The sequence below is a fragment of the Oenanthe melanoleuca genome, chromosome 6 (assembly GCF_029582105.1).
Source record: "Oenanthe melanoleuca isolate GR-GAL-2019-014 chromosome 6, OMel1.0, whole genome shotgun sequence".
NCBI classification, from domain to species: Eukaryota; Metazoa; Chordata; class Aves; order Passeriformes; family Muscicapidae; genus Oenanthe; species Oenanthe melanoleuca.
This window is the reverse complement of record NC_079340.1, coordinates 8107682-8127149: the sequence shown is the minus strand read 5'-3', so window position 1 is coordinate 8127149 and position 19468 is coordinate 8107682. Positions and strand designations below refer to the sequence as shown.

General features: G+C 38.6%; 1 protein-coding gene across 2 annotated transcripts in view; it reads left to right on the top strand.

Annotated features, from left to right (window-relative positions):
• Positions 1–19468, top strand: part of GRID1 (glutamate ionotropic receptor delta type subunit 1) — a 472653-nt gene that overhangs the window by 436491 nt on the left and 16694 nt on the right. For both annotated transcript variants that reach the window (XM_056495390.1, XM_056495389.1), the window contains exons 13-15: positions 10073–10268; positions 17511–17677; positions 18992–19232. In XM_056495390.1, coding sequence (XP_056351365.1) covers positions 10073–10268; positions 17511–17677; positions 18992–19232 — 604 coding nt within the window. The remainder of the gene's footprint in view (positions 1–10072; positions 10269–17510; positions 17678–18991; positions 19233–19468) is intronic.

The window sequence follows — 19468 nt, the reverse complement described above, 5'->3', positions numbered from 1 at the left end:
AGAGAAGGGCTGCATGTGTTCTTTCCATTTTCTGGGCTCATCTGCCTTTCTGAGCAATGTTCTCTTCTTCTGCACGTGTGCCCCCTTTATGATATACTGCAGGAGTGTTTCCAGACTCATCTGGAGATGAGGGAGAGAATGGCATTGCCTCAGAAAAGCTGTTTTGATACAGCTGACAAAGTTTGTTGCATTACAAGAAATGTAATCACTGGCATTGAAGTTGTTTGCCTTCTAAACCATTAAAACCAGCCTGAGAGAATGTGCCACTGATTTAATTTAATTGATTTATGGATAGTCATGTCTATCTACAAAAGAATAGAAAACCATCAGTCAGAATGGGGTGGATGTTAAATACTGTGTTTCTTACATATGGCAATAATGCAATTTCTAAGCTCATATTTCAATGAGGCTACCAAATAAACTAATTGATCTCAATATAACGAGCAGCCAGTTGTTTTTGATGTGCTTTTTGGGTGCTTTCTAGGATGAGGTTCAGTGTTCAGAGAGACTTGTGTTCAGGGTGAGGAGTAAGAGAGGACAAAGGGTAAGGTGTCTCTTCCTGGTTACCTTCCTGCACATCAGGATGAGATGGGAAGTGCACCATACTCTGTGTGCTCAGTCTGGGTCCTCTGAGAAACAGGGCCTCCAGACTTTAAAATATGCATGTGTAATGCATGCACTTTAGACATCAATAATAAGTGATGAATGCTATATGTGCTTTCAGTATTAATGAAGAGCCCTATACTTTGATTTCCCAGGAGTATGCAGCCCATGCTCCAGCAATCAAGGTGCCTCTTCAGAGGCTTTCTTCTCTTCTTTCTGTCAACAGTAATTCTGCTTTGCTCCCCGTGGTGAGGGAAGGGTGTGAAGCTGTTTTCCAGAATCACAATGCACATTTGACAGATCTGTATTCATCCAGCCCCTCCACCCCAGCTGTGAGACTACTGACATGCAGGGCTCCTGATAAATCAAAACTTAATAAAGAGTTGTGCAGGACCTTACTCCACAGTGGGATTTCATGGACTTTAATGATATCCTAATAGTCACTGTATGAAGTACCACTAACCCTGAGTAAAGGCTTTATAAACCAAGAAGCCAAGCTTATCTGCTGCCCACTCTGTTTAATAAAAAGCTGTTCTTTGTCATCTGGGCACAAAACAGCTCGGCTGTGTTATCAGTACTTAGAACAGCAGTGGAAAAGGAAGAAAGCAATTTCTTCCCTCTTGATCTTAATCATTAATCTTCATTAGGATTTTTAGCTTCTGAATGTGAGCGGTAGAAGACAGCAGCGTAGCAAACAATTTAAAGTGCATCTGCATATATAATAGGTAGTTTGTTATTTTCATTATAGGTAAAAGCATGTGTCAGTTGCCAGATGTGTTTGATTCAGACAATATGATTTTCATGCCAACTTTATGATATGTTTGATTTAGGTGAAGTGACTAAAACCTGCTGTTGGGACCGAGGTGCTGTAAAACACCAGCTGCAGTTTTTATTTTAATTAATAATTTAAGGTGTAGAATACCTTGCTTTAATTAACACGTTAACCCTTTGAGCTACTCAGAGGAAGGCCACAATGGCAAAGTGATTTAAAAATAAAGCAAGAAAATACTCAAAGGAAGTCCCAATGTGGGTATTTTTTTCCTCCAAACACGTTCTTGAGATGTTTTCACCTTTTCTTTGCATTTTAATTTCCTTCTCACTGTTGAATGGGATATGGAGTACAGATAAAGGATCCAGGATTACCCAGATTTTTTAGCAGAACTGATTATTCTGCAGGGTGAACAGCAACTACTCATAGTTGCTCTGAATCCCTCTCCAGACTTTTAGCTGAATCTGCCAATGTTGTACAGATGTGATGTTGTGCCAGATCTTTCCTGACCTGTTCTGAAAATCTGCCCAGTCATGTAGCAGTTTAAATGTGGATCTGAGCATACAAATTAAAGCTCCAGACTTTGAAAACCTGGGCCTGCATCTTAAAAGAGATTCTAGTGTGCTAGATGTTCTGAATGTCTCTTTGTCAGTCTGATACTTTTCATTGTTAAATTGGAAACATGGTGGGCAAACTGGGAAATATATCAAGGTTATTAAGTTTTGTAAAATATGGAAAAATGGGGTGGTGAGGAGGGGCTCTGTAAGCAGTCCTTGTAAATAAATGTAGAGGAAAGATTGCCCTCTGACTTCACTCCCTTAGACATCAGATGAGTTCATATGCAATCATAAATGCTTAGCCATGAGAGAAACTTCATCCAGGGATCACCAACTATGTGGCCCCACTGGATCCAGCTTTGAGATGCAAATGCTCAGAAATTAGTTCCCATTGCTATCACTGTTAATGGAGTCATTTATTCTGCTGTCTTTCATTTTTTGGAAACATTTCAAGCAAAAACAATCAATCATATCTTCTACTGTAAGAACCACCACAGTTTCTTTACAAATTCTAAATTCAGAAAACATGGGACATTGAGAAAGAAAAAATTAAATTACAGATAAGTTAATGAGTTAAATAGCAGCAGTCTAAGTGATTTATGTTTTTATTGCCTGGAGGAGGTTCACAGAGAAGGGTTGGAAGTATAGTTAGAAACACTGGACTGGGAATCAGGAGCTGTTTAGCTTATTTTGAGCTGTTTAACAAATTTATGTGCAGTGCTGGAGTCGAGCCAGGGTCAGCTCTAGGCAAAATGAACTTTTAGGATCCAGTGACAAGTCAAGTCACACTCACACAGATCACTGCAGATGATTGGAGTTGCTGAGGTGGTCCTGAGGGCATAATTTAGGAATAGCAATGGATAGGAATACCCAGAGGTTTAATTTGGTTTACAGAAGAACCTGTTTTACTGATTATGATGAGAATCCAGTTTGATTTTTGGATCCAAATTTGAGTCTTGTAGCCAGAAATAATGTTAAGTCTTTTTTGTTTTTTTAAATGGGCATGTTTCCTAAATAAACTGCTGGAAGATACTAAGAACTTCTGTGAGCAGTGGGACACAGCCTGCTTGTAGGGGTTTTGTCCTACATCCTCCACACTTTGAGTTCAGCAAAAGTGCTGCAGATTGTTCTGAGACTGGTAAAGCAAAAGTGGAATCTCAAGTGCTGTTAATAGAATTTATTTCTGCTGCATCTCAGACTCTTAGAAAGTACACAAAGCCTCCAAATGTTTTGCCAATACGAGTAGTTAGCAATTAATTGCTACTAAAATCATAAACATGATTTTTTAGTGGCTTGACTGTTTTTGGATTTCAGTAGGTATACAGTCCCTTCTTTCCCTTCTCTAAAAGAGGGGAACTGTTCCCTTCTTTTAAAACTTGATCATGCAGTAGCTCTGCAGGAACAGAGCCCCAGTGAAAACAGTCTGCAGAGAAGCCAGTGCTACATCAGGAGTTAAGAAAACAGTTTAGTTTAGTTTACTTGTCTTTCCATTTACATGTAGCAACAGAGGCTACTGGAAGCTTTTTGAAAGAAATTAAATCAGTTTGGAGGATGTACAAGTTTAATGCTTCTAGTGCTTTGTATATCTATTATTTGGCTATTTTGTTTTTCTTTTTTCTTACTGTTTGTGTTTTTGTCTCCAATCCTGGGAACCTTGAGCATGTGCTTTTGTGTGCATAACTATTTTCACTGATCTCAGCAGTACTGCTGTATCTATTGAGTCTGCTAGGTAGCCTGTTTCTTTGGGGGCAGCAGAAGAGAGGGTCCTGATGCTGAGCTGGGTGGGTGACAGAGCTGTTGCCATCACACATGGCATGCAGGATGTGTAGCAAACCCCTTCATCCTGAGACAGAAATGAAGCTGGCTTTAGCATCCTCTCCCTAGAATGGAATGTTACATTTTACTTTTGCTTGCACCTAATTTAGGGCAGTGACTCCCAATGCAATCAGAGTCTCAGAGATGCCACCACACTGGCAGCAGTGACCATTATAATGAAAAAAGCTGCTGCAGTGCCATTACCTGCTGAGGAGTTCAATCACTATTTGTTTTAACTATAGGAAGAGTAGGTGGTTGACATGGCAACGTGCTCTGTGACACTTGTCAATTGATTGGTTTTGCCACTGGAGGAAAGTCCCTGCTTCTCTGAAATCCTGTGTAGCAGCTGTTCCTGCCCCTCTGGTGAGGACAAGAGCAGACACAGCCCTGACTGTCTGCACTGTTTGTCTCCTGCTGTGATTTGGAAAGCTTCAGTCCTGGTGTGAAAGGCTGCAGCTCCACTGATTCAGTGTAGTTTAATCTGTCAATACTTACAGCTTGCCTTGTAGAAACTCCCATGAGGTTTTTTTCTGTTAAGGCTTTTGTTTAAAGTGGATGGTATTTTTCATGGAGAGCAGATAAAATGAATTTTAGATGAATTATAAAGCAGGACATGTTTGCTGGTGAAGGACTTGGCCCAGAAGAGTGTATCCTAAGCATGCAAGTACTGCTGCAGATCTCTACTGGACTACCTCTGTTGCTAAAGTTAAAATTTTGCTTAGAGTATTTGATGAAGAAACCTGTTGCTCTGCACATCACTGCACTGAGACAGAATTAAGAGCATTTAATGTGACTTGCAGTGAAATGGAACAATGCAGAATTTGATCACGTCACTATAGAGAAGTTGACAATTTAAGGATTGATTTAAGAGCTTGGTTTAATTATTCATAGTGTCAAAGAAAATCTGAGATGGCCAGATTAAAATCATGGACCCAGTTCTTCGGAAGCCTAAGGTTGTAAGAAGTTGAGATAAACTTGTTTCATTTTAAATCTCTCTACTAAAGGTACTGCCATTCTAAGAATACCTTTAACCGTTTAATTGGCCCCACTAAGAGTAATCTTTAAAGTAGCCCATCTTTTAGTTTTTGTATGTCCAGTTTAACACACACTAATGACATTCCTATATGTACCTAGAACAAACATTGAAAATCTACCAAAATATGTCATCACATGTTTGTTTTTTTAAGTATATTTACTTTTTAGACTTGTAGGTGCTAAAGATAGCTCAATTCTAATGTTACTTCATTGTTCTGCCAATATATCCCCCTTTCTTGTACAGATGAAGACTCATGAAATATCAGTTGCAATAATGTTTAGAGACACTAACTGCTATTCTCTTCCATTTTTAAGTGGGCTTTTGCTTTTCAAACTTGCATTTAACAGCACAGTGAAATTCTTCATGCAAGTCTATGAGTCAATGAGGCTGTCATCCCCTAGTGGTATTTTATATCCATAACAGAGGGAATTTTTATTTATTTTCAGCTCTTCAGCTAATTAAGCTTTTCAACTTGGGTAGACCATCTCTACAGAATGTCTTTTTGTGAAAATTTGAACTCAGTTTTAGATGTCTGAAGACAAGCTTTACGCTACCCACTTATACATTTTACTTAAAACTGGAGTTCCAAAGATTGTTCATTTGTGAGCAATGGATTGAAGCTCAAATCCTTTGCCTTGCACATTCATAAATGGATATAAAAATTAATCAGGACTCAGATCAGGACTGAGGTTCTGAATGGTAAGGTCTGCTCATGTAGACACTGTCTGTACCACTGCAGTCCCACTTCAGCCTTGATTCAGCTTTGCAGACTTTTCTCTTGGGGGACATCTACAAATGAGAATCAGTTCTGGCAATGCTTGCTTGGCTTCCAAGTTCATCTCTCAGTGGGTGGATTGATGAGGTCAACAACAACTAATACCATTTTCTTATTCATCCTCATTGTTGAAAATTCTCCCTTGGAGGGAAGAGTTCTCAGCAATTTTAGGTCTCAGAATTCTGCACTTTTCTGTAGTTCACAGTAGGCAGAATTCTCTTTCAACTCATTGCTTTCCACTGGGTATAACTTTATCCAACAAATCTCCTTTCAGATAGGCTTTTATGTTCTAGGTTTCAGCTCATAGGTGTTTCTTAGGCTTAGAATGGTGGTATAAGCTTGTCAAATCAGTTCAGATACTTCTGTTTTTACTTTGAAGTTTGCTGGGTTTTCCCAGTGCATAAAACACATATTTCCCTCTCACATAATTGTGTGGAGAAAACAGTTCTGGTTAGGAACTGCACTTATATTTAATTCTGTGGATGTAATGAATTCCAAACTTTTGGAGAAAAAAGGTTTAAAAGAAAATAAATTAGCCTCAAGGCATTTAAAGATAGATTTAGGAGTTGTACTATACATTTTATGTATGCATTTTTAAGACTCCATTTAGGCAGAGAAGCTTAAAAAGTCTCATCATCTCTGGGACACTTTATCTTGTTGGCAGCCATCTCCTAGAATATTCTGATGCATTGAGCAAAGATCTCAGGGTCACTACAAACAAAAATCCACTTTTTTTTTTTAATGACAGGATCATGTTTTTCTTTTGAAAAACACTTTGATCACATCTGATGATCCAGGTGCCTCCAGCTGAGTTAATTGATCAGCAGTTACCTCAAAGCACCTAGTGTCAAGTTTAGTCTGTCACTTATTATTCATCCAGAAATCTTGGGTATATAGCAGCAACAGAGTAAAATAAATCCATACTGGCAGCATATTTTTAGTCCGTGTATCTACAGCTACACAAGGCTTTTACAAGTAAGAAAACATCTCCAAAAAATGTACCTTAACCAGTATTTTTAATCTGGCAATTACTTCTAGTGTTCTAATTATAAATGCTAATGCTGCTATTGCCTGTCTGTGTCTTCTGCAGCGTTTGTTTTATGTCAATAAGTTTCTGACAAACCAAACAAGCAGAGAGCCCAAGCTGGCTCTGCATGAAGTAATTGTAATTCCACTTGGAATATGTATCAGTTGTTGAGTTCATCTAGCAGGCATAAATATGGGCATTAAATATTTTGGCTGGTAATGCAGATTTAAAAGACAACATTTTTCTTTAGATTGACTGTAGATACATTTACTTAAATCAATTGGTTTACATGTGCTTGTCAATTACAGCAATCACACCGTGGATGTATTTACAAATTGAAGTTGCACTCCTGTAACTGGAAGTGAGGGACATTGGCTTTTTCTGCTTTACTGGCTTTATCTTTAATCACACTTACAAAGAGACTTTAATGGCTTGTGAGATCCAATAACTGGGGTGGTAAGGTTAATGGGGCATCTTGTTGTGCTGCACATTTTTGTTGCAAATAATTTTGTATATTAAATGCATGAAATCTTTGCCATAGGAAAGTGAGACAGGAATTTGAGTGGCTAAAGGAGATGGGTCCAGCTAACAGCTGGTTGCACAAATAAAGCTTAAGAGCAATGACAGCAGCCACCTTTAGAGAATGACACAACTGGTAAGATCCAGCCACTATCTGAAATGCAGCAGTGAGTGATTTTGTCTGGCAAAGGCAAATCTGAGGGAGTTAAAATAACAGTGTTTAAAATCTACCCTTGTGATTACCTTACTTCACCCCATAAAAAGTAGGAGTATCATTTATTTATGTGCCCAAATCGTTTGACCACTTCTCTAGCCATGGAGGGGCTGAGCATCACCTCCACTTTCAGTGCAGAAATACAGCAGAGATATTTTTTTATACAGAGTAAGAACCGTGGCTGAGACCACTTCCTGTCAGAATTATTTCTGGGATAGGTTTTTGGCTAAAAATACCAAAACACCAAAAAAAAAATAAAAAAAACTAAAAAACCAAAATACCAAACAGTGCTCTGGAAGAAATCCTTAGGACACACAATATTCCACACTTTCTGTTGCAAGGAAATGCTGCCAGCTAAAGGGGTTGCCTTACTCCCACACCCAGGCTAATACTGTGCTTCCCTCCCTGCCACCTGTGTGCTTGTCTGTTTATTGCAAGCCTTGATTTAAGCCCAGATTTGCTCTCTCTGCCCTATGATGCTTAGAGAACTGAACAAACTGTGCTGCTCATAAAGCAACATGTACTGTGCTTTTGTGCAGTACTGATTGTCAATAAAATGTAATTTAGCTAAAATAAAAATACTGATTGTCAATAAAGTGCAATTTAGCTAAAACAAAATGCACGTTTCTGAGTAAAAGCTTCCATGGCAATAAATGAAAAGAGAAAATACTGATAATATTAAAATTGCAAGTTTAATTATATTTTTAACTATCCAAACCCCCATGTTCAAACTTTCAAACAGAATAGTGGTATCAGCAGTAGGCATTTGTAAAGCTGTGGGAAAAAACTAAAGACAGAACTAAATGCAGCATATAATCATGTAGATCAAGACTGGATGAAAAATGTTCCATATAATATACAGGAAATATTTAGGGGAGCAGAATGGACCTTTCAGGAAGGTTAAAGAGAGAAAGAAAATCTGAACAAATTCTGCCATTTTTCATTAGCATTTTGAATTTCCAACAACCTCCAGGATGCTTGTTTTGTACTTTATTAGTTGCCATATACAGAGCTTGGAAAATAACAGGAGTTTTGGGGGTTGGTGGAACTCCTAGACTTAGCCCAAAGCCACAAGTGTGCAATGTATGTGGAGAGAAACTGTTCACACAGTCTTACTTAAAGCTGCTTAACAGCTTAAAATGATGAAAAAGTCCTTAACACAATTTAAGAACTTAAACCACTTAGGCTGTGTGGAGCAGCTTGTGAGTTCAAAGAGTTTGGGGCAGGGGGATGTGCTGAGAGGCAGCTGCAGCCTGGGGACAGGGCTCCACACCAGAGCCCCAGAGAAGGGCACCTTCTAAACTTGGGAGGCCTGGGGGTGCTGTCAGGGAGAAGAGGGAAGAGCTTTCTACCTATTTTTGTGGGGCATTGAGGATGTGCCCAGATTGCTTTGCTGTAAATAGTGTAGCAGGAAGCCTTACAGGCATGTGATGTGTCAGAAGTGGCATCTCCCCAGGTGAAACAGGGGAGAGGGTGGCAGGAAAATACTTGTATATAACAAGTCTTCAGCTGTGGAAAACAGCTTTGGCTCATGGGCCAAGGGAAGGCTCCTCAGGAGCACTGTGAAGAAATCTGCCCAAGCTGCAAGCCAAAATGTTCTGCTTTTGTGGCTCCAGGAGCTGGAGGTATGGGGGAGGTGGCAGGAATGGGCCCTTCAGAGCTACTGATCAGGAAGTTTTTGCTTTTGGGAAAAAGAAATGGGGTGAGGCAGGGAGGGTCACTTAACTGTTGTCAAGCAATGATAGTTGGTTGTATCAGAAGCGTGTTGTTGATATGTGAAGTCACACATTTGTAAAGTGTTTTAATGAAAACAAGCCATTATTTATGAGATTCAGTTTGGTCCCTGCTGCTGTGTGTGGCTGTCACTGGTCGAGTGTGTGTTGTATATTTGTGTGCTCAGATGAAAAAATGGTGATACTTGATGGCAGAGGAGGAAGGCACAGGAATGGGAATGAGCCTCAGAGAGGGAAACCAGCCAGGACACTGCTGCTGATGGCAGTGATGCCACCTTAAATGTTTGGAGGCTTGGGCTGGTTTTCATTGATGCAGGCAGTGATTTACACCTTCCAGTGCAGAACAGGCTGTAAAACAGGAGTGAATTACATTCTGTACAATGTGAAAATAAATTGTGCATTCACAGCCACTCAGGGTGAGGCCCATTTACACTTCCAGAGTGGTATATGATGAGTAAATGAAAGTTAGGCTTCTGTGTGAATGAAAAATGCCTGTTTTACCAGAGGCTGTGAAAAGAGAGAGCAAGAGAGACTTAGTGGAAATTGGAAGCAAGATTTTATTTGTTTGTTTAAAACAGTCCTATTGATTTGGAGTCAGATGGAGCATGGGTATAACTGCAAACTAATTCCACTGAATTCTGCGAGGTATTTCTGGTGAAGTTGATGGGGCTGGAAGTTTATATTTATAATCTGAGTTTTTCCTGTGTTCAGGTAAGTCTTTATCACGTTATATTCTTGTGCAATCTTGGTGACATATTTAACATGAATATTTTCTGTCAAAAAATCCCCAAAAACTTCACACTGGGGTGAAACACAGCTTGAGTGTAGTTAAAATCATAAGATCTCAGTACAATTAAATAACTACTTGGCTTTCCTTTACGATGAGGAATGAAATATGGGAGTGTTACTTGGTGAGGGTAAGTGCTTCCTGATGAATGACAGATATAGAAAGAAACCATTTATTTAATGAAATCTTGCTAATATACTACATAATACTAATTTCTCAATATCGCTTGAATTTCAGAACATTTCAGGATCTGTCCAAACAAATGGATATATCTTATGGTACAGTCAGGGATTCAGCAGTGTATGAATACTTTAAAGCAAAAGGGACCAACCCTTTGGAGCAGGATAACACATTTGCTGAACTGTGGAGGACTATCAGTAAGAACAATGGGGCAGATAATTGTGTATCAAACCCTTCTGAAGGCATCAGGAAGGTAAGACTGGATCACAGAGGTTTTCATTTAATTTCTGTATCAATGTTGTTTCTATGGAGTTAATATTAAGTCACAGGGAAGAAATTACAGTCATTTAAAAACCCCTAAATTCCTATATAAAGTTACTTTTAGTACCTCAATAGCTGATAAGAATTGTATTTTGGTGTCATTGTTCTGAGTTTAAGTACTTTAGCTCTGCCCAAGTCTTCAGTATGTAAGTCCTTTGATCTGGTCATAATGTTTCTCAGTTTCATGGGAGCTTTGATAATGCCTTTTTGGATTTAATTCTTTACATTATCCTGTCTGTGACTCCTGTCCTTTGCTCGTGTTTGTTTTCTTCTTCTGAGTTCATGATTGGAAACATGAGTAAGAATTAAGGGATCCACAGAATGCATACTCATTTCTCTTAAAACAGAAATTTAATGCAGGATTTTTCTTTGTTTATTCCAGATTTTGAAAAATGCATTGACATGACACTGTGTTTTACCAAAATGTTATTTCCCTCAGATGAAACTACACCTATTTTTGTGGAACAGAGAATTAATGTGGGATTCAAGGACTGATGATAACAGCTTAGAATGCTTAATCTTTGTTCTGAATCCTGCAATAAAGAGTACTGGCCATTAAAAATGCCCTCTCTCTCATAGCCTGCCCCTCCCCTCTGCTCCCCATCTTGAATCTCAGCAAAAACAGGCTGTACCTTACATCAAACACAAGTCCAGGAGTACATTACAGGAAGGGATGCAGACATGCTGAAAGCCTTGATGTGCTGCTCCTTTAGTGAAAAGTGTCCTCTTCATCTGTCAATTGATTTTTTCCCTAAAACAAGTTAACAGTTTTTATTACCATAGTGAATGTTTGATCAGAGATACTCTTGTCAGTGAAACACTGGTTTATTAGTTCTATATGCTTTTGTACATGGGACATAATAAAAGGGTTTTGGCTTGCATTTCCTTTTTCTATTCTGAATTTTTGAAACCTTTTCTGAACAGTCAGAGGGGTGGTATCCAAAATCTTCTGTTTTTACGGTGCCATGAAGAGGGTGAATACAAGTAATGCAAGCCATCCCATTTCCCAATTCAAATTCCTTTAGCAAAAGATTCCCAGCTCTTTGCTTGACTTTTGGACAAAATCTTTATGTGGACACTCTCATGTCTTAGCATAAGAGTATTCAGTCAAAAATTTGGGTTCACCCTGCCCATCCCTCAGCTCAATAATCTTCCTTTCCCTGGGGACAAGGTAGGGCTCTGGCAATAGCAAAGTCTGCAGCAGTTGTTTTTTTTTTCTTAATCTGCTCAGCACTTTATGAAAGTGAGGCCTCTTTTGAGATGTTTTGGTAGCATTTAGAGGAGAAATAGAGACATTAAATACTTTTCTACGCACCCAAGCATTTAAGCCAGTAATAAAACAGTTTACCTTAGAAAAATGTACCATATTTTACTTTTCTTTTTACTAACATTCTTATGGCAGTGGATGCTCTTTATCCATGAAATTGTAAATACTTTTATTCTGTAAGCCTAGTGCATGCTGCCATTTATGATAGCTACATTTGCTAAGCCAGAAATGTAACTGTAGATTGGCAGGCAGTTGAGAATACCAATTATATTGTCTGTATGGAGCTGGCAGCTCCATCCTATCTATGTGATAATAACTTTTCATACTAAGTTTGATTTCAGTGTTGTAGGATGATTTTTATATAACTAGATCAGCTCATTCAATTAATGTCAACAACAGCTAAATTTTACTTCAGTCCCCAAAGATGACCAGGGCAGATGTTTGATTAGACACCTACAAAAATTGGCATTAATATTTAATGACATTGTCAACTAAACCATTGTGTTCATAGTTTAAGTGTTGCTCTTCCTAGCTCATTGAACTCTCTGAATAAACAGACAAGTTATCTATGTCAAGTATTATGGCTAGAAATTCTGGATTTTTTTCTAAAGGAGAATAGATGTCTGCCAAGGAAATGAGAGTTTCCATCCATAAACACATACTGCTGCATGAAAGAGATGTAAATGTGCCTTACAAATGTGTTTCGTAGGAAATGGGGACTCTAAATCTCTCCAGCATAAAAAGATTCATAAAACATTTTTCTGAATGAGGACTTGCCTGACACAATGCAAAAAAAAAGAAAAAAAAAATCACTACTATTCTTTCTTCCCTCCTTCTCCTTTCCATTTTCTTCAGACAGTATCACAGTTCAGCTGCAGTTACAAACAAAGCAATGCCACTTCAGTGCAAAACAGGGAGTGCTGGTTGTTTATGCCCCAGACAGGTATTTCAGGTGTTTGTCCCTATTCCATTTATCTTTCTCCATTTCACGGAGATTTTCCTACTCCCTCTCAATGACTGAAAACAAAGGGATGGCAGTGGAAGAAAGTAATGTGAGCTTTCAGGCATTTGGCTGCCACAGCAGAGGTGTCTCAGCCCAGCAGGTCCCTGCAGCCACAGTGACCATCTCCCATGGGCAAGGCACGGCTTCTGCAGCACTGGGAGAGCCACGGGAAAGGCAGGAATGCCCTTCAGTGTCACAGAAGTGACAGGAGAGCTCTTGAGAGCCGAGGGTGGAGGCAAGATTGCTTTTGCTGTATTTCCAAGGTAGTTGAAAGTGGTCATTGAAGATGGAAAACCTCCTCCTATCCAGCAGTACCTCTGCCCAGCACAGGAGCAGTTCATACAAAATGCTGTTTTGCCACTTTGAGCTGTCTGGGACTATCACAGATGAGGATTGACTAATGCTGTATCAGGAAAGTTTCTGCAGCCAGGTCTCAGTGAACTGTTTTCTTTACATGCACTGGCAATCAGGGTAATTATTGATTGCACCAACATACGTAATAAATGTTTTTTATTTCCTTTGGGAGCTCCCATTTTTGCTTTGAAAGAATGAAATTATATGATCCCCATGCAATCCTGCATCTGCTATATATACAGATAGGAGAATTAAAGTCATCATTGCATTTTATAATGCCTTGCTTTGGTTGAGATTGTTTGTTCCCCTGTCCAATCCATTTGGTGCCAAAATTTCTCTGAATTGCTTCTTTTCTTCCTGTGTATCACTCTTAAACAAAAACGATCAAAACCAAGTAGAGCACAAAATGAGAATGCATCATTGATTTAGGCAATGGCACAGTGAAAATTTATTCCTTCTCTTTTTTGCTTCTGTAATGATCACTGAGCATTAAATCAGAGTGATCTTCTCTCTTCATTCTAATATTGAGAGTAGAAGTAATTTAAAAGTTCATTTAATAAGACTTTTTTAAAACTTTGTCCACAATGAATTTTATATTGTGAATTGGGATTGCTCTCATAGAGCTTCATAAATTCCTCCATTTCTTGATCCATCAGCCTTTGAAGCAAAAGCAAATGCTTCCTTCAACCTGAATCTATTGCATCCTGTAGTGGTTCCTTAATTATCTTAATGTTTAAAACATTTCAACAGGATTAAATGGCATGTTTTTCTTTTTATTAGAACTGTGTTGCTTCTCTTAAAGCACTTTTTTGTAGATAATAAATGTTATCCAACCGTGTTTTTGAACTACTCCACTAATGCCAATGTAAAGGTCACTTTTTGATATTTCTGTGGTACCAGCCATAAAATGGGATCAGCTACACTGACACTTTGTTCTGGCAGTAAATTAATGATGAATTTTTCATTATTCTGGCACTTCTGTCTTAAGTATGATAGCTTCTTCATATGTTTCAGATAAATCACAGATATATCAGTGATTAATCTGGAATCAATCTTTTTTCATGTTATTATTATTTCTTATCATGCTTTCTTTGAAGCAACATTGTTTAACCATCAGTGAGCCAGGACCCTTTGAACAACATTCCTCTATCTCCATCCATGCTGAAGAGTGACATTATGGGGTTGTTTACTGCTTTCCTGGAGTACTATTTTCTTTGTGGTCCTTGTCTTGTCTAGGAAGCAATCTTCTCTGGCCTTTTAATTTTTTTTTAGGATTGCTAAGAAGAAAAATTTTTTAATGTAAGTTTTGCCCAGGGGGTTCTTCTTTCTTAAATCTGTTTTCTTAAATCTCTTAAACCAAAGATAAATCTGGTGTCCTTGGTATAAGCCAAAGTAGTTGATCTGCTGGGGTGGAATAAATGAGTGCTGCTTTAGCTGACTTTCTGATAAAGAGGTTTTTGAAAGTTTGTGCAGCATGCAGAGCTTTTTATTTTGTTGTGCAGCATGCCTGCATGCTGAGAGTCACAGTAAGGCCATAGCAAAGGAGCAAAATATGAAGTACAATTAGAAGACTGAAGTGTAAATTTGAGCTCATTATTCTCTGTTTATTTCAGTCATTTTTTATTCAAGCTGTCTCACCTATTCTCAGCTGGCATTTGCCACAGGCTCTTTTGCCAGTCTTCCTATATTCATGGTCTAGATGTTAAGGGGCAGGCACATGTGCACACATGGAGTCTTTCATTAATAACAAAAAAAAAAAAAGAAAAGAAAGAAAAAAGAAAGAAAGAAAATGTTTAAACTACATTTAAAATTTGAGGCTGATTTTTCATTAAAAATAAATGTCAGTTTGATTTTATTTGGCTTTTACTGCTTGCCTAGTGAAGGTATATAAAAAGTCAGCCTACTTCAAACACACATGTATGTGTGCACTTATATATCTTGTACATATGTTTTTCAAAGTTTGACAGCTTTTCCTTAAATTGAACAAATGATACTGCTTAGCTGTCACAACAGATATTAACAGGGAAGTGAAGGATGCCGAATTTAGACAGCAAATAAACATTTTGTTATAAGAAAACTTTCCACACAGCGAACACACTAATACTATGAGGTCCTCACTCTTCCAGGAGGAAAATTTCACAAGTGGAAGAAGTTTGGAAAGAACTGAGTCTACCCTTAGGAAAAAGGGATCTTTGGAGATTCTGGTTTTGGCAATCAGAGAGGGAGGGGACACAGCCTTGTACCCAGGATTTCTGAGAGTTGAGATATATGCACAACCAAGAGTTTAAAAGTCAGATTCCTGATTATGCTAAAATGGTCAGGCTGTCAGAGAAATAATGCTCTGCAGATGTGATGACATTGGATAGACTGATTTATGTCATTAAAAATATGTAAAATAGATGTGAAGAGATCTGGCAGACTTGGTTTATTGACCACTTACAGTTGCAGGATGTGATTTAGGACAGCAGCACTACAAACACAAGAGAAGTAGATCTTTACATAAGATCTGCTGCCCAACACTGAAAGTCAGTGTACAGAGCACTTGTATATAAGATAACACACAGAAATCTTAGGATTGAAAAGTAGAATCAATAATATTTTATTTCTTGAGCCAGTGCATTGTAATAGAAGCCAAATATTTGAGGAACATTGTGTTCCCCAAGTATTACTAAGAGATAGATAAGGAATATATTGTGTTGCCAGTGTTCTTTTCTAAGTTGTAAATTTGAAAAGATGATTTACTGACCAGTTCTGAAAGAACAGAAGATAAATACAGCTCTTTAAACTGAACAAACTACCAAAAAACCAACAAAGAAAAGACAACCCAAAGACCCCAAACCAAACTGAACAAAAAAAAAACCAAACAAAATCAACCCAAACCAAACAAAACAAAAACAACAACAACAAAGAAGACAAAAATTCAACCAACCAACAAAAATACCCAGAGAAATGTAAAACACATTTTACTATAGTGACTTAGGCCAAATCTTTCTGGGGTGTCTGATTTCTCTATATTCATCAGGCAGGACTTTTGTTCTCTAATAGAATGGATTTTGAATAAATTCTGTATACAGTAACAAGTGTTGCTGGGTTTTATTTTTAATGGACATATTTTTAATGCTGACAGTTTCCTATCATAGGTAGCAAAATCCTGTGTATTCTTATTTATCATGGAAGACAATATTGCTGAGTAATAAAAATAATATTTTCCAAAGGTTCAATGTACAGACTCTTTCACATTTTACCAAAGAGAAAGGATATAGCATTTCTACTTTGTTTTAACCCAGAAGCAAATGAGTTTGTGGATCTTTGATTGCCTCAATGCAAGTAGAAGGGAATGAGGGAAAAGAGGTGGATTGCAACAAGTGCCTCTCAAGAAGTCTAGGCAACATAATTTTAATCTTTATTTCCCTGAATTCTGTCTCCTATAAAATACTTCACCCATTTGATTTATTGTCATGTGTAAGCAACTGTAAGAGACTTCAGAAAGGTATGGTTTATGTCAAACTATGGTGAAGTAAATTATCTTATTTGCTCAACTGAGGAATCCAGGGTAATGAAATAACTGATGGAGTCTTACAAACTTACAGATGAATTCAAAACTGAGCTTAGAAAAGAACTGAAATTATGCAGAAGGATGAGCTAGTTGTGTACCAGAGCTGTAGCCATTTGCTAGGGGAGCTTTGTGAATCAGCTCCCATAAAGAAATATACACAGGACTTCAGCTACTTAAATATATTAGGCAACCAATGGTTACTTTAAACAAAAAATGATATTTTATTTTACTTTACTGAATCCCTATCCAAATATGTTTCTTACATCTTGTGTTAAGTAGGGTGAATTATGTTCATTATATACACTGTGTGCAGGCCTTGGTTTCAGTCCCAATTAAAAGTGATATTTAAAGATATCTGCATGGATGTGTGTTAAATAAAACAGTATTTATCCCAAAACTGAGATAGTAGTAGATGCTTTTGAATCTTCTTACCTGTGAAGAAAAGAGGGAACTCTTTCAGCTCAATGCATGCCTTTTGTTACATAGCTCTCAGAAGAGCTGTGTTTACTTGCAAGGGAAATTTGTTTATTTACATGTTTATATTAGCAAAGCTGCAAAATTATTATTTTGGTGCCTGTGATGCTCATCACTAAATGCTCATACTATGCCAGTCTTGTCACATAATGCATGGAGCCAGTCACATTCCATGTCTCCTACAAAACATGCATCAAATGTCATCATCTAAAGCAATAGCTTTCATTTATAATTAATAACCTGTTACATAAGCCTCACCTACAGTTATAGTTGGCTGCATATATGTGCATACTAAAAAAAGGAAGATATTTTGGCAAGGTTTGAAGTAGGTGAGATGCTGCTAGGAGAGAAGACTGTTAGAAATGTATTAAGATATTGAAGGTCTACATATAAACTGTGACCTAATGAAATACCAGCAAGGAATAGTGACAAGATCTGGATTTGTTTGCTGGCCTAGGTTTTGTCCTACCTAGAAATGGAGTTTAGTTTAGACTGTGTTGTGTTCATGCTGTATTTACAGGCAAAGAAAGGAAATTATGCTTTCCTGTGGGATGTGACAGTGGTGGAATATGCTGCACTGACAGATGATGAATGCTCTGTGACAGTCATTGGAAACAGCATCAGCAGCAAAGGATATGGGATAGCACTCCAGCATGGAAGTCCCTACAGAGATCTTTTCTCCCAGAGGTAAAATGAAACAAAGCTTGCTTCATGGGATCTCTCTCTGCAGCCAGGAACCATTCACATTAATTTTGGCATGTAATTAACCAAGAGCAGTGGATACATGACAGCAGAGAGGTTATGAGTTCAGGCTCCAACAAAGCTGCTGCTCCTTCTGCTCCATGTGCGTGTGGTTTGGGAGGAGGGGACCGAGGGCGCCAGGTGGCCTCACACCTTCAGCCAGCACTGCCCCTGGCAGGGAGGACTGATGTCCTCAGAGCTCCTGTGAGGTGGAGGAGAGATTGAAGAGAGGTCTCGACTCATGCCTCACTCTGCAGGCTCTGAATCGTGTGTTGCTCCTGCACCCTGCGTTACCCTTCAGGGTGGAGGGGCAGGTCAAAGACTCACAGCGGTGCAGGGAAACAAGAATTGCAGAGAATTGCATGGGACTGACAAGGCCAGGAGACTGTAAACTGTGATCTCTGCCATCAGCTGGTACCTCTTGTCCCTGTGAGTGTGTACCCTGAACAAAGACACACAGTTGTGCAGGCATGTGTGGCCTTAGCAGAAGGTGAGCGGGTGCTCCGCTCCAGGCAGGGAACTGAAGCAAGATTGCCTCATCTTGCTCCTCCTTTGCAAAAGGGAGCAAAACTCCAGCTGCATAACTAGAGACAAAGCTGCCTCAAGAGAAAAGATTGTTAGTAAACAGCTAAAACAGTTATCAAACCAAATCCAAAATGAATCATTCATGCAGAGAAGGGACACTTCACAAGAGACAAAACAATGATTAATTAGCAACTGCTAACACAGTAATTCAGGCATTAAGTAACAGCATTGAAGTAAAATCCTTTTGAATAAACTGCATCTGCTGAAGTAAATGAGTTGGTCGCTGCTTAAACAGATTTGCACTAAGTGGTGCACAGACAGTAGCACGTTTACCCTCACATATTTTTGGAATTACTGTAGGAGAGTAGCAGTGGAGTGGGTTGAGCATTTCACTAGTGGGACCAGCTGCTGCAGCTGAATGTAGCCAGACCAGGAATAACTAACAGTGGTGATTTCCCTTGGAAATGCTGTTTGCATTGAAGTGGAATTTTTGACAGCCTCTTTTTTTCCTAAAGTTACCCGGAGGAGTTTACCTGCTGCTGTGAGTAGAAAGAAATCTTGGTATAAGGGAGTTTCAGATGAAGAATACAACACTCTGGTGGTGGGGGGGGAGTTGGGTGGAGTTTTGCATAGTGTGGTGGTAGATTTAAGATCTATGAAGCATAAGGAAAAGACAAAATAACCTGTAAACAAAGTATCATTGCAAATAATACTCGTCTTTTGAAATTTCTGCAGGATCCTGGAGTTGCAAGAAAGTGGAGATTTGGATGTTCTTAAACAGAAGTGGTGGCCACGGATGGGACGTTGTGACCTGAACAGCCACACCAATGCACAGACAGATGGGAAGGCACTCAAGCTGCACAGTTTTGCAGGCGTTTTCTGCATTTTAGCAATAGGCCTTCTTCTTGCTTGCTTGGTGGCAGCATTGGAGTTGTGGTGGAACAGCAACCGTTGTCATCAAGAAACACCGAAAGAGGTCCATAACTTTTATTCTTATCACAATTAAAAGTAGAAAACACAAAAGAAAGAGAGAGCAAGTGGAAATTTTGGGATTTTAGGTGCTCTCATGCAATAAATTTGGTTTATTTTGATTTGCCATACTAAGCTTTGCATATAACTTTTTGGGTGGTTGTTTCTAAGAAAATAAAAACAAACAAACAAAAGTGTCTTTTGTGCACGTGGAAGGTGCCAAACTGACAGCCCTGGAGACTA